Consider the following 15,006-nt stretch of genomic DNA (forward strand, 5'->3'; position numbering starts at 1 on the left):
ACCTCTGAAACACTACAATCGGTATCCCATTTTTATGAGGTACACCTCTGAAGCACGACAATCGATATCCCAAATACTCTCAGTTAAGAAAACTAACACGTTTTGATGAAAACACACACACACTCTCTCTCTCTCTCTCTCTCTCTCTCTCTCTCCACATCAATCCTGCTCGATAATAAATATCTTAAACTAATTAATAGCATCAAATAATAAAACTTGTCAATTTTTTTTCATTTGGGAAGTGTTGAATACTTTGCTCAATCTCAATTCGATGCGAACGCAGCTAATGAAGCAGTGTAGGTGCACCACATACCATAGTGAAGGAAAACTTATTTTTGTGAGCATATGCAACACAGCAAAATTAAAAGGCCCAAGTAGACTTATCAAGAATAGCGCACGTGGTTACGTTAGTAAACTATCTGTCGACAGAGTAGAAGCAGTAGCGGGTAACGCGATCGTTCAAAGGATAGGAAGCAGCATAGCCTTGATGCGGAGACGCTCAAATAAAAGAGAGAAAGAACGTCTGTTTGTGCAAAGACATAGCCATTCCTCTCTGTTGTTTTGTCTTGGAGCAAGGCATTAAATTCCAGCACCGCAGCGAATTCTCTTGCCGATCAGCTCCTCCTTGTATTTTTCTCGTGTAACGCAGTGGTAGAGCAGGGATTCTTCTTTTGGAAACAATGGATGGATCAGAGAGTTGGCTCGATTGGACTTCTGTGGAGGTACGGTTGTGCTTCACTCATCTATTTCCATGCATTTTTTTTCTATGGTATTCATTTTTTCCTGCCCCATTAGGAGATATCAAATTATATGGTAGCTTTGTCGATTCATAGAAGATTTCACAGGAAATTGTTTATTTGGCTTAAGACTGCATGCTCGTCAAGTAAATGCAGATTTGCAGATAAACATACTTCAGAAAACCAGTAAGGGGGGCATGCATTTTAAGTTTGTTTTTTTCTATGATCGTGTTACATGAGCTACACGTCAACCTGCTCCTTATCGTGCAACTGTGCTTATTGTTAAAGAAAATTAACACAAGGTGGAATCCGAGCTACTTTTAGAATTAGAACATGCACAGCGTTCAATACATCAACAAAATTTGCATTAAGGATAACTGCATGTAGGTTTTTTTTCATAAGTGTTCTTACTTTGTGCTGTCGAAGTAATTTGCCGATAATTACTTGCTGTGATGTGCTCTTTCCTTCCATCATTTCAAGGTTTCCGTCTCCCAACCTATCAGTGGGTCTTTTTCACACGGCATGGAAGATCTTCTTCTGCCAGATGAGGGAGTGATTGCTGAGGTATGATACTCGTTTTTCCTGTTGTTTCGTGTCCAAAATGGTTTGGAAACCACCTGTTGAAAGTTAGTTATGAAGAAGTCTTTATTTAATATTGCATTTTATTGTGCATGTAGTTGTTTGTGGCTGGATTCTTTTTGTTTCCTGCCTTTTGTGTTGGTTGTCTATGTAAAAGGAGGGTTGTGCATTTGTAGGAGAGGAAGTATCCTTTGAGTTGAGTTGGAGACAAATCATTCACATCCTTTGAGCTGAGTGGCACTACATGTTGACTGTCTTTTTGAGACCTCAAGACCCTTGTTGTGATTGGTTCTTGCCTCTAGGAAGTTCTCACTTGCCTCTTTCCATATGAAGGTTGTAGCCCGATTTGGGGAGACTTCCTTTTAAATTCAAGTTTAATGCTCTTCATTAAGCCAGGCTTGAGAAAGGCTTGGTTATGGAACTCTGATGGATGAATTGCGGTTGTTGGCAAGTACTTGAGCTTTTTGAGATAGCAAAGTGACACTCTCTTCCTCACTTAACTTTGTCATTTGGATGTCTGATTGCTCATCTTGTTTGCTTGAGTCAGATATATCCTAATTTGTGCAAAATGCTCGACATATAAGTTTCTTAAGCCTTGCTCTCGGCATCGGTGTTCTAGCTCCAAAAAATTAATTCATCCTTTTTTTTCTTTAGAGGAAATTAATTGAGATTTTTATATCAAAACATTTGATATATCTTGAACTATCTAGAATCTTTATTACTTTCAGTGAATGTTACATTGGTTTGAGTCTTTAATTATGTCTCCTAATCAAAGGTGTTTTGACAACTGGAGAAAGTAAAGGTAAAGTCTTTAGATATCTTTACATATCTAAACATCAGACTGAAAAGCAAATTTTTAATAAGGGCATATTCAATGTTTTCATACTAGCGTAATATTTTCCTCAAAAAAAAAGCTAGAAAACAATAACTATATAGGAAGTAAGTTATTCATGTATTGAAGGGTTGGACCACCAACCTCTACACCTACCCAAGGACAATTCAATCTCGATTTGATTGATTATGTTTCCGATAAAGCGCTAAGTCACAAAAAAACAGATCTTGGATCTTGAGTCTAGTTCCATAGTCTCCACTCAAGGAGTATCTTTCGACAACATGAAAATTTAATTCAAATTGGGTAAGCAATGGTGTAGACTCTTGCCACACAAGGGCCCATCAACTATCCCATTCGTGGTGGTCTCTTGTATTTTTGTTACCGTTTTTGTGTGGTACTGTCAGAATGTAACGCACCACGTGCCAATTGAAAGAATAGATTGGGACATACTTTTAGTTGGTCCGTTTTAGGATTTTGAATCCTAACCCTTTCATCTTTAGGCCACTTGGCTTCAATAAGTTGGTCTTTTCTTCTTCTTCTTCTTCTTCTTCTTTTGTTAGGGTTTAGGCCCCTCAGCTGGGATCTGTAGGTTGGCTAGGGTTAGGATCAAAGAGTCCTAACCCCCTTCGTCTTCAGTGGTGGATACGTCAGCAGTTTGTGACATACTCCCTGTTATGATCATGTCTCGAGCTAGAAGAGAGCGAGAGCCTAGAGGAGGTGCTCACAATATAAGGTACTTGATCACGACTTTATTTCTTGATTACAAGACTTAATACTTGATTAAGAGAACTTGACCATAAAACTTGCATTACAATGCAAGAGTACAAGACAAGACTTGCTAACAAGACTCGAACACAAGACAAGATATGGAGGAGGGCTTACCTCGCAGGAGCCTCACAACTGGTGTTTGCAAGACTGAGGGGCTTGTACTATGTAGCCCAAGATTTCTATTTATACTAAAGCCTAAGGAGGTCAAGAATCTTATAAGTTCTTCCTTTAGAGTCTTCTAGCTCTGCTAGAACCTTCAAGATTCTTCCTCAAAATTCTTCTACTTACTTCTAGAATCTTCTTGGTACTTCTAGAACCTTCTGGGATTCTTTAAGTTTCTAGAATCTTCTAGATTCTTCTAGAACTCTCGTATCCGTGACAACACCCCCTTCTCTAGCCACGAGGAGCGTTTGTGCCTCGACGTGGGGCAGGCTATGATGGACATTGTTGATGAAACTTGTGCTTTGGCAGGTGCGTGATGGAGGTTAGATGTAGGCTCTCATGTTTGTTCGCTTGCATTATACTTTATGTACAGGGGTACTGAAGTCTTCCACGAGAGATCATGGAGGCAAGGATTTGCCTCCACGAAGTCGAGCAAGGATTTGCTCGCCTTCATCTTCTTTACGACCTTCGATCTCTATGGGCGGTGGTGGCTGTGAGCATCTCTCGGGAATTTGGCACTGATAACAAGGTTCCAAAAGTGAAATATGAAAGAGTAAATGGATGTTTATAGAATGTGGTAACTAGAGACGGGATGTGAGTGGATTCACTTGGCCAATTATCTTGAATGGTCCAACTTTTGGGAAGGGCGAGATGAACGTAGATCGCGGCGGAGAAGCCACATTCAATCCCCAATCTCGTACGGTGGATGTTGCATTCAATGTTCGTCCGCGTTACTTTTGTGTTTGTCCGTGCTACTTTTATACTTCTGTTGAGCTTTTTTGATATTCATTGTGAATTCTTCATGAATGCTCTGTAGATATGTGACGAAATCTATGGCATCCGGATTCTTCACTCCATGATTCATGTGGACATCCATCCTCGGGTGTCGACATAATTGGCAAAGAATGGGGTATGTCGAGTAGAAGCATGAATAGTGCTATAGGCAAATTAGCCAGGGCTAGCAATTCTACCCAATTGTCCTGATGGTAGTTGATTGTGCATTGGAGATATTGCTCTAGAACTTGATTCACTCTCTTTGTTTGTCCGCACTCTGTGGATGATTGCGTAAAGAGAGGTTAATCTTTACTCCTAGAAGCTTGAACAATCCTCTCCGAAAGCTTGATATGAACTATGATCCTCGATCTAAAACAATGTTGCCTGGAAGCCTAGGATAGTGGTAAATACCCCCAAAGAAAAGCTTTCCTTTCTTCTCCAATGAATGGAGGGTAATAGCCTTCTCGTAGCTTGCTTGGTTTCGACAACTACTTGTTCAAAGCATGTTGAGAGGAGTGCCGATGAGACTAACTTGAGAAGCACCATTTGGGTAATGCTCTGGTTGCATGCGTACAAACAGCTTCCCTTGTTGAAAGTGGCCTCTAAACTTTGATCATACCCCATCAAAATTTTCATGTGGGTTGACCTTGGGCTCCCTCCTTTGTTGTGGTTGTTATGGACTTGGACACTCCAGCGAGAAATCAATAGCAACACACGATTAGAAACTGCAAAATCATTGAACTTTGACGCGAGAGAGAGAGAGAGAGAGAGAGAGAGAGAGAGAGAGAGAGAGAGAGAGAGAGAGAGAGAGAGAGAGAGAGAGAGAGAGAGAGAGAGGAGGCATGGTGGAGTTCTGCGCCTAGATGCAATGGGCCGAAAACTGGCGCCCCTTCCTGTATTTCTTTATTATTATGCTCGCAAAGTACAACTCCCCAAGGGTCCTCTGCTCTCAGACTTTGCGTCCAAATGCTCTGCAGATTGAGGCTCTGGAGCCCTTTATAAACTTACAAGGGATGCCCAAAAGCAGAGCCCTGTAAAGCTTCTGTAAGCACACCGCTCAAAAGCATCAGTACTCAAAAGCTCACGCAACTGCCACGTCCTCGACCCAACGCAAATCGCAAAAATCCGTACAACAGGCCTGCCACATGGCACAACGAGCGCGATTTACGGATAGCAGCCCAAGAGGTCAAGCTTTCGATATTTTGGAGTTTAGGCCCCACGGCAAGTGCTCCTTAAGTTCTTTAGGTCATTAGGGGTTAGGTTTTTAATTCCTAGCCCCTTTTAGGCCTCTCAGCAAGACATTCTGTGTCCAGACTTCTTTTTGTCCATCTGGGCTCAGTTTCTCTTATCCTCTTGGCCATTTCCCTTCCAGTTGGGCACGCCATGTCATCACTTTGTGACACGTCTATACAAGCTCTTGAACAAACGTATTACCACGTTTGTTCTAGTATCATACTCGATGGTATTCGGAAGCCTCGGGTACTTATTCCTAGGACATGACCCTATTCCAAGGAAGTTTCGTTCCTTATTTTGAATCTTCGAGAACCAAGGTTCTCACCTTCCAGACTCAGGGCATGGCATCCCCGTAACTCTTTCCTGACTCTGTTCCTAGAGTCCTCTTTCTGCAGAACACGCTCTAGTTTCTCATGCAGAGGCTTATGCCTTCCTCTGCTCCTACTCCCTTGCGAAAAGGAAGTGCTCCCGCAAACAAATACTCAGTGATCAAAACATGAAAAATGTTACCTTTGAAGTCTCGACACTTGGAACGCAAACTTGGTTTCCGAAAAGCAACTTCCCAGAAGGGATCTCTTTGCAGAGAACCTTCTCTTACAATCCTATAGATAAAAGAGGGGTGTTCTTGGGCTGAAAACAGAGAAAAACAACAACTTGTCGGGATGGAAATACTCTCCGTAGGCACTTCTTTGTGATGAAACTTGCCTACCTGGTCTTGGCGTCATTCGGTACATCGGGGCAGCCATGGGCATCACAGACGGCATCATCTTCGCGGCGAAATCCGCAGCAGCATCTTCTTGTTCCTAGCATTGGCCTTTTTCTTGTGTTTGCGAGTCCCTCACGTCGTGTTGGTGACTTCTTTGATGCACCATCAATCTACTCATGCTTTCATCCCTTGGCAGGACATAATAAACAAAGCAATCACATGTATGCAAGCAAATGGGTGGTTGTCCATAGTACTGATAAGTAAGCTTGCCCCCAAGTCCATCACATAACTTGCACAATGTTAATCCTTCCCTAAGGTCGATGGAAACTCCATGTTACCATTGTACATTTTTGGCACTTGTTTGGTTTCCACTATCTTTGAAAGGAGCTTTAAAGAAAGACAAAATGCTATTTGTTCCAACTTACCTTAGTAGAGTTTTCCAATGCTTGCTCCCCATACTTGCTTTCTCAGAAAGAATTTGGTTTTCCTCAAAGTTTCCTCTAAACCCATCTTCAATCAAGTGCTTGCTCATCCTTATGCACAATTCTAACTCATTTCGGAATTTCCTTCCGACTATGGAATATTCCCTTTCCGATGCCCTTGTCACCCCCTGAAACCGGCCTGTACTTTCAAAAAGAGCGATAGACCTTAGACTTAAACCTTATTTACTTTCACCCATTTAATTTGTTGCCCACTTTACTTGTACTTTCAAGACACAACAAAGGGGGAAGGGATACAGGCTGCTAGATTGCACCTGTATGAGAAGACCGACACCAGATTGGCCCCTAAATAGGCGCCCCTTTCGGTATTTCTTTATTCTTTAAAAGAGGGAATAAACGCTGTGGTTCCCTACAAGCTGCCCCGCACAACCTTGGCTGAATTTCAACTGTTTTGGCCCGATTTCGGCAGCATAACTGTACTAGGACCCTTCATAGTCAGTATTCCCACGCATTGGATTACTTTCCCGACGCATACGGACACTTTGCAAAACCTGGCGAGAATCTGCAGCACGCTATATTCTCTGTTTTCTGCCCCCGAAAATGCGCCAGATCACCTGTACAGCGGTCCCCTTGCGTCCCCGAACCTCCTGGGGTATTAGGGTCCGTTTAGGGCCAAAACCCTAAACCTGCAAAAATACACAGCAGGCTGTAATTCACTGTTTCGGGCTCCGTATTGCGTGCTGGTCGCATCCGTAGCAAGTCCTCGAGCTCCCGCACCTGTAGGGCTACTTGCCCTATGAATCGGACGAGATTTCGCACGTGAAACCTCTCCGAATCACCTGTACGTGCAGGGGATTAGCCGCTGGAGTAACCTGTGCAAGAGGCTCTTGCCTCGGCAATCGCGAATGAATCCACACAACTGTACATTGGTCAATTGAAAAGCCCACTAGAGGGGCATAACATACTGCCATAGGGGAGAGAGAGAGCAGTGCGTAGCGTGCAGGGCATCACTCCTGGCACCGCACTGTACAAAAGAGGGAAAGGAAGCACTCCATAGCTCTCAACCTGTGACAAAAACTGAAAATGAGCCTCCCTTCTCCGAAATTCAGCGTCACTTCTTCCTGCATGAGGAAAGTGCATAGAAATGTGCCACTTGGCACATTTACAGGCTATTTCTCGTTTCGGGGTTGCCGCCTAAAAATCTCCCGACCGGTTGCCCAGTTGACTTCACTGCAGAGTAATAGAATGTTCCCCTTGTCATTCCGGAGATAATGACGTGAACACATTTTCAGGTCCCAAAATAGCAGTTCCCTAAATTTTAGGAGATGCTGCCATTGTATCTTTCTAGGTCATCTGACCCTCTTTGTACACTACAACCACACCAACAACTGAATGTAGCCTCTGTAGCAAAGGATTCCACTTTGACTAGTCAATGACCCCACTTTGGCTAACCATAGTCCTTGTCCAACCTTAGTGCTCTCTTGCCCTCAGGCTTGGACTCCCTCTGAACAGTTCCACACTAGCTATGCAATGCAGGGCAGTTAGATTTCCCGAGGGGTGTTTCCAAAAAGTGAAAATGAATAAATAATAAGAAAGAAATCAGCAAAAAGGATAGATAGTAGTCACACGCTTGTGACATACCCCCCTCTTGAAATCTCAAACGTCCTCGTTTGCATCTATGTCGTACATGCTCACAGTCAACACTGGTGTATTCAACACATGTACGACACATGTACGACACATACATGCTCATTGTCAACCCTGGCGTCACAAAGTGATGACGTGGCGGACAGCAGAAACCCTAATTTCTGCCAGAAACCCTAAAATTCCTGCAAACCCTAATTTTTGCCAAAAACCCTAAATTCCGGAAATCGCGGAGGTGGATTATTAAAAATAATTTTTTTTTTTTTTTTTTTGGAAAATGATGAGCGACGCGAATTTTGCTTTTGCTTTTTTTTTATAAAAAAAAAAAGAGAAAAGACTCTCTAAGAGAGAGAGAGAACTGATGCTTTTGATTTTAAAAGCTTTTGGGGCTCTGCTTTTGGGCATCCCTTGTAACCTTTAAATTAGTGGTGAGGGCCTCACTTCTCAGAGCATCTGGACGCAGAGTCTGAGAGTGAAACCCTAACCGCTCTCTTGTACTTTGATGATTGATTAATACAAAAAGAAATACCGAAAGGGGCGCCAGTCTTTGGGGCCAATATCTCTAGGCACGGAACTCCGCCGGGCCAGTGCAAATCTATTGTGATCTGTGAATTGTTTTGAAGTGGTTATTTGGTGCTGTCGCGGTTGATTCTTGACTTGGAGTGTCCAAGTTTGTTACAGTGGTATCAGAGCACGGCCGATTTCTCTTCTACGGGAAATCCGATCCCCGATTTTTTTTTTTTTCCGCGGCACCTATGGCTTCAGGCAATGATCAGTCGACTCCCTCTGCATCTGGAGATGCGGGCTGGGATCACAACGAAGATTCAGACAGAGAGTATGGCCCGCCTCGGCCTACTCAGGCGGAGCAAACAGAGATGGAGCGTCGTCAATTGAATGATGCTCAATTTTGCCAAGGACCCGAAGATGGTAAAATATATGAACCAGACCTCTTTGAAAGAGGTACAGATGGAGTGGCAGAGAAATACAACACCACTCCCGAAACCCGCTCTCAAGAAACCTTCTACCTCCAAGAAATATACGGAGAAGGAACTGGAGAACGTGGTTGATGCACGGATTGCTCAGCTTTTCGACGTGCAAAAGAAAGGCAAAAAGCACGGCAAAAAGCAGGGCAAAAAGCAGAACAAAGGTACTGACTTCCCGGGATATTTGGGTCGTCAGTCGACATTCGACAAAGCAAAGAAACGGAAGAAGCGTGTTCGATTTGAAGGAGTACCCAGTTCTTCTTCTTCTTCTTCTGACAGCTCTTCTAGCTCCTCGGATTAGAGCGAAGAAGACAGAAAAAAAGCAAAAAGCGAAGCAAGACACAAAGCTTCGGAACGGGCAAGAAAAAGGCAAAGAAGGCTACATCTCGCCCAGAGACTGACAGTTCTACTGAGGACTCGTCTACAGACAGCTCAGATTCCGATGACGGAAAGTTTTATGCGAACAAGAAGAATTTTTACAAAGCCAACCGGTATGACTTTCTCGAAGATAACAGCAAGAAAGTCCGAGAGTTTAAGGAAGGTGGCCACTCGATCAAGTTTGATACTTTTCAGGATACTCAGATGCTTCGAAGGCTTTGTCTCTTATACAGCAGTTTGACATCGCTTTCGCGGGAGGACGCTATTCAGAGCACTCCAAGATTCGGAGAGCTGCCTCTTACTCTGAGGGGAATGCTCGTACTTGGTGGTCCACGCTTCTATTAAGCAAGACTGTGCCAGTTACATGGCTGAAATTCAAGAGGCTTTTTATTTCTTCTTGGTTGACTCAAGAGTTTGAGCGAGATATACGAGCTGCTTGGAACCATCTCCGGATGACCAAGAGCGATACAGTGAATTCTTATTGTGAAAGATTCTGGAGCTCTTTTCTACCCGCCTCTTCGTTCAAGAAGATCTCGTTCAGAGAACAAATTGAGCGGTTTACCTTGGGTCTACCTACAGAGATCCGAGATCACTGCTTGGAACAGAAGTCAGCTTCTATTTAGGAGTTGATGAGTCATGCGAAGCGGGGCTTTGCCATTCACTCTGGCAGTCTGACCTACCCCACAGATGAGGCCATGACACAACGAGCCAAACAGACTTCTGGGAATGAAAGTAGAATGAAAAAGAGCAACCCAGAGAAAAAAAAAGGATGCACGACCCAAGCTTACTCCTGAGGAGAGAGCTCGCTTCATCAGAGAGGGGAAGTGCTTTGGATGCGGGAAACATGGACATATTTCCGCAAAGTGCCCTGATAAGGCACAGAAAGAACAGAATGATAAAGACGACGACAGGTCTGAGAGTTCGAGAGCAGCTGAGGAATGTGGCAGAAAAGGCAGATAGAAAAGCAGAACTGGTACCACATGGCGTGGGACTTGCACCGAATCAAATGAATGAAAGTACAAACTTTGCCGTTTTTTTTTGGGGCAAAGTGAAGGATCAAGAAGCTCTTTTGAAGGAGCCAAGGCCAACTTCTTTTCACTTGGAATTGGCGGCTCGATTTGGAACTGCGCCCGACAGACTGACGCCACTGGCGGAGGTAGTTCGACTGGCACCCGGATGGGATGTTGCCATTACACCGAGCATTGGCAAACTTCGTTTGCAATGACAGGGGTGTTCAGGGCACGTGAGTGACGTTCTACTCGGGATCCCTTGGTACCACAAGAACTACGCCGTGGTTGACTACCGGGCCGAGAAAGCGACTTTGATAAATGAAGGGCTTAGAGATTGTACTTGATGAACTTCAGTTTTCTTACTCATTCTTTTGGGAGAACTGAACCATGGATAAAAGTTGAATATGTTTTGACCTGAAGAAAAGAACGCCAAGATTTTTTTCTCCACGCTCATGCTGATTGCTTTTGAGAGGGCCTGAAGATCATACCATTGATCTGATATCTGGAAGCACACCACCGAATCGGCCACCTTATTGTGTGAGCCGAGTACAGAATGAAAAGATTATGAACTCAGTGAAAGACCTCTTGGAAAAGGGTCTTGTCCAGCTTAGTACTTCACCGTATTGCTCTCCAGTGTTGTTGATTTTGAAGAAAGACAGATCTTGGAGAATGTGCATCGATTATAGCACTCTCAACGAAATCACCATCAAGAACAGATTTCCGATTCCTAGGATCGATGATATACTCGACAGGTTACAGGGATCCTCGTGCTTTAGCAGGATTGACTTGAAGAGTGGATATCATCAGATCAGGATAGCGCCAGGAGATGTCTACAAGACAGCTTTTCGAACGACTTTTGGGTTATTTGAGTTTTTGGTGATGCCTTTTGGCTTAACCAATGCTCCTGCGACATTTAACCGGATGATGGACAGGATTTTTCGAGAGTACAGGCTATTTGTTGGCACTTTCTTTGACGACATCATTGTTTTCTCGAAGAATGAGGCAGAACACAGAGATCATCTGCTTCAAGTCTTTTAGGCATTACGAGATCACACGCTAGTGATTAATGCAAAGAAAAGTGAATTTTTTCCTACCATGGATACACTTTTTGGGACACATTGTGTCAGCAACACAACAGGAGTGCAAATGGACCCGGCCAAGATAGAGACTATCCGTGATTGGCCCGATTTGAGGAATGTCCATGAAGTTAGAAGCTTCTTGGGACTATGTTCATACTACAGGCGGTTCATACGAAAGTTTGCAGAGGTTGCTTCCCCTTTGCATATCTTGACACAGAAAGGAGTACCTTTTTCGTGGGGACCCACAGAGGTGACTGCCTTTCAGACATTGAAAGAGAAATTGACTACGGGACCTATTTTGACTTTGCCGGACTTGCAGAAGTCATTCGAAGTATATTGTGATGCTTGTGGTCGTAGTCTGGGTGCGGTCTTGATGCAAGAAGGCCATGTCATAGCTTACGAGAGCCGTTTGTTCTCTAGGCCGGAGATGACAGCACAGATTTATGAGAAAGAGCTTTTGGCGGTTATCCATGCTCTTACTCAGTGGCGGCATTACCTACTCGGAGCGGATTTTATTGTCTTTACAGACCATCAGAGTTTGCGCTACTTCTTGTCACAGAAGCAGCTTTCGGAAAAGCAGATGCGGTGGGCGAACATCTTGTCACAGTTTCACTTCCAGATTGTCCATGTGCAGGGACAGAAGAATGTGGTGGCAGATGCTTTGTCTCGGAAACCGTTGGTTCTGGCTATTTCCGCGATACATCATAGGAGCTTCGAGGATATGGTCGATCAGTGTGCCACAGATACAGATTTTGCAGATATTTTCACACGGATACGGGATGGGGAGACAGTAGCTGGATACTCCCTTCGGGAAGGCTACTTGATGAAAAAGACTATGTTGTGCGTTACACAGCCGTTGAGGGAAAAGGTTATGACTGATTGCCACTGTCCACCTTTTACGGGTCACCGCAGCATTGCTACCACCATGAAAGGGGTAGAGAGAGATTTCTTTTGGCGGAGACTGAAGAAGGATGTGGAAGAGTTTGTGCGCAGTTGCTTGGTATGCTAGAAGGTCAAGTTTGACAGGCATAAGGCACAGGGATTGTTACAGCCTTTACCCATACCCACCCACCCGCCCCTGGGAAAATATTGAAATGGATTTCATTTTTTTTTATCTCCCGAGAATACAGAATGATCACGATGATTTTCCGATTACATGGCACGCCTGAGACGATTGTCTCCGACAGAGACCCCAGATTTATGAGTTTGTTTTGGAAGGCAATTTGGGAGAACATTGGGACGCGGTTGCAGTTCTCGTCATCGTTCCACTTGCAGACTGACGGGCAATTTGAGATTGCCAATTCAGTGATTTTAGATTTATTGAAGTCTTGTATCTCGCATCAGAAGACTCAATGGGAAAAGAACTTACCTTTGGTGGAATTTGCCTACAATAACACGATACACTCTTCGACGGGGAAGACGCCATGAGAGATTGTTGAAACTGCTGCGAAGGTTCCATCCTTCCTGAGCACGAAAGATTAGAAATTTGAAGCGGATGAATATTCGCGAGATTTGGATACGGCTTTTGCCAAGGTTCACGAGACTTTACAGAAGTCTCAAGAACGACAGAAAAAGACAGCGGATCGCCATCGTCGCGACTAGAAACTGAAGGAGGATGATTGGGTGCTCTTACTTTTGAGAAGGCACGCCTAAGAAAAAAAAAAGGGAAAGGAGAGGCTTTTTCCAAAGCTTAGTATGTGATACTACGGACCTTTCCAGATTACTGACAAGATAAATGATGTCTCCTTCCGATTGGACCTGCAAGATACTTGGAGGATTCATAATGCATTGCATGTGAGTCTCTTGAACCCTGTTAAGGGTGATGTGCCTGATGATGGGGAGCCTGATGAGCAACCCGAAGTGGAAGAAAACGAGGAGATCCTTGTTCCTGAACAGATTTTGGCACATAATGATACGAAGAAAGGTAAAGTCCGAAGGCGGTTCTTGGTTAAGTTCAAGAACTTTCCTGCATTTGATGCGAAGTGGATGGAGGAGGAGGACCTAACAGATACTCCTCGGATTGTGAAACTTTACCTCGATGTTTTGGTTTAGCATAGTCTACTCCAAACGGAACCCAGAAACTCAGCTTGGCCGAAGATCTGGTGCAGTGGGATGCACAAGAGGGGAGTCGCTCCACTCCTTTGTCAACAGATGCCTCGATTTTGATACTAAAGTCACTGATGTCTCTTTGAGCTTCAGGGATACTGAGAGCTGACAGTATTCTGCTGGATGACTTTATGAAATGGAATTCCTGATTATGATACTGATTTGTTCTTGACTTCTTGTGAGTTCAGGAACTGATGCCGAAATGACTGTAGCATTTTGGTTTGATTGATCTCGAATAGACATGGTTGCAATAGGGGTTAGTCAATCGGACATCGATGAGGTCCCGATTGGACCTAGATGTGATTGCTAGCTACATTGCCGATAAATCATGGTCTAAGATCCGAATGAATGTTGAATGTCATGTGATGTCCTGTGATGTCTGGTGATGTCCTGTGATGTCGTGTGATGTGACTGTCGATTTTGTACATGTGCTAGATGTGCGTTCCTAGTACGTAGGTACTAACAGTCAGTGTCTGCTAAGACGGTTTATGGCTTTTGTCGGTTTTGCAGGCGTAATCGCGGTCGATTACAATGCTTTCAAGAGGGGGGTATGTCACAAAGTGATGACGTGGCGGACAGCAGAAACCCTAATTTCTGCCAGAAACCCTAAAATTCCTGCAAACCCTAATTTTTGCCAAAAACCCTAAATTCCGGAAATCGCGGAGGCGGATTATTAAAAAAAAAAAAATTTTTTTTTTTTTTGGAAAATGATGAGCGACGCGAATTTTGCTTTTGCTTTTTTTTTTATAAAAAAAAAAAGAGAAAAGACTCTCTAAGAGAGAGAGAGAACTGATGCTTTTGATTTTAAAAGCTTTTGGGGCTCTGCTTTTGGGCATCCCTTGTAACCTTTAAATTAGTGGTGAGGGCCTCACTTCTCAGAGCATCTGGACGCAGAGTCTGAGAGTGAAACCCTAACCGCTCTCTTGTACTTTGATGATTGATTAATACAAAAAGAAATACCGAAAGGGGCGCCAGTCTTTGGGGCCAATATCTCTAGGCACGGAACTCCGCCGGGCCAGTGCAAATCTATTGTGATCTGTGAATTGTTTTGAAGTGGTTATTTGGTGCTGTCGCGGTTGATTCTTGACTTGGAGTGTCCAAGTTTGTTACACCTGGTGTATTCAACACCTCGTCGACACATGTATTGCCTGTGTGTGAACCCTATCTCAATGACATAGTGGTAGCTTCGCACTCTGCCATTGCTTTGAGTCATTAACTTTCCAATGACAAAATGGTAGCTACGCATTTTGCCACTGTTTTTTAGTACACGTTGGATCCAGTAACACTTTCGAGCATACCGAAACCGACAGTTTAAGAATGCAGTTACACATGTACTCTTTAATAGAAGCAATTACTGTATCCTTGACAAACTGACAAGAAATACTCACTTATATAGCACTAACCACACTTTTGGACATTCCGTAAGAGCAATTGCAAAACTGACAATCTGTATAGCTATAACATTCATGTAAGATGTACTTGATTTGAGCTCACTTTAAATACCATGTACATCATTCCTTTCAGAAGCCATTGTCACACTGACAATCCATGTAGCTTTGAAACTCAAGGGGTCAA

General features: G+C 43.7%; 1 protein-coding gene across 1 annotated transcript in view; it reads left to right on the top strand.

The window, feature by feature from the left end:
* The first annotated feature begins 374 nt into the window (after window positions 1–374).
* The window catches only part of LOC147438215 (phosphatidylinositol-3-phosphatase myotubularin-1-like), a 98,540-nt gene continuing 83,908 nt past the window's right edge, over window positions 375–15,006 (top strand). Inside the window, exons 1-2 of the mRNA XM_086487517.1 lie at window positions 375–722; window positions 1,218–1,301. Coding sequence (XP_086343643.1) covers window positions 681–722; window positions 1,218–1,301 — 126 coding nt within the window. The 5' untranslated portion in view covers window positions 375–680. The remainder of the gene's footprint in view (window positions 723–1,217; window positions 1,302–15,006) is intronic.

The sequence above is a fragment of the Adiantum capillus-veneris genome, chromosome 17 (assembly GCF_014529385.1).
Source record: "Adiantum capillus-veneris isolate H3 chromosome 17, ASM1452938v2, whole genome shotgun sequence".
In the NCBI taxonomy this organism is placed as follows: domain Eukaryota; kingdom Viridiplantae; phylum Streptophyta; class Polypodiopsida; order Polypodiales; family Pteridaceae; genus Adiantum; species Adiantum capillus-veneris.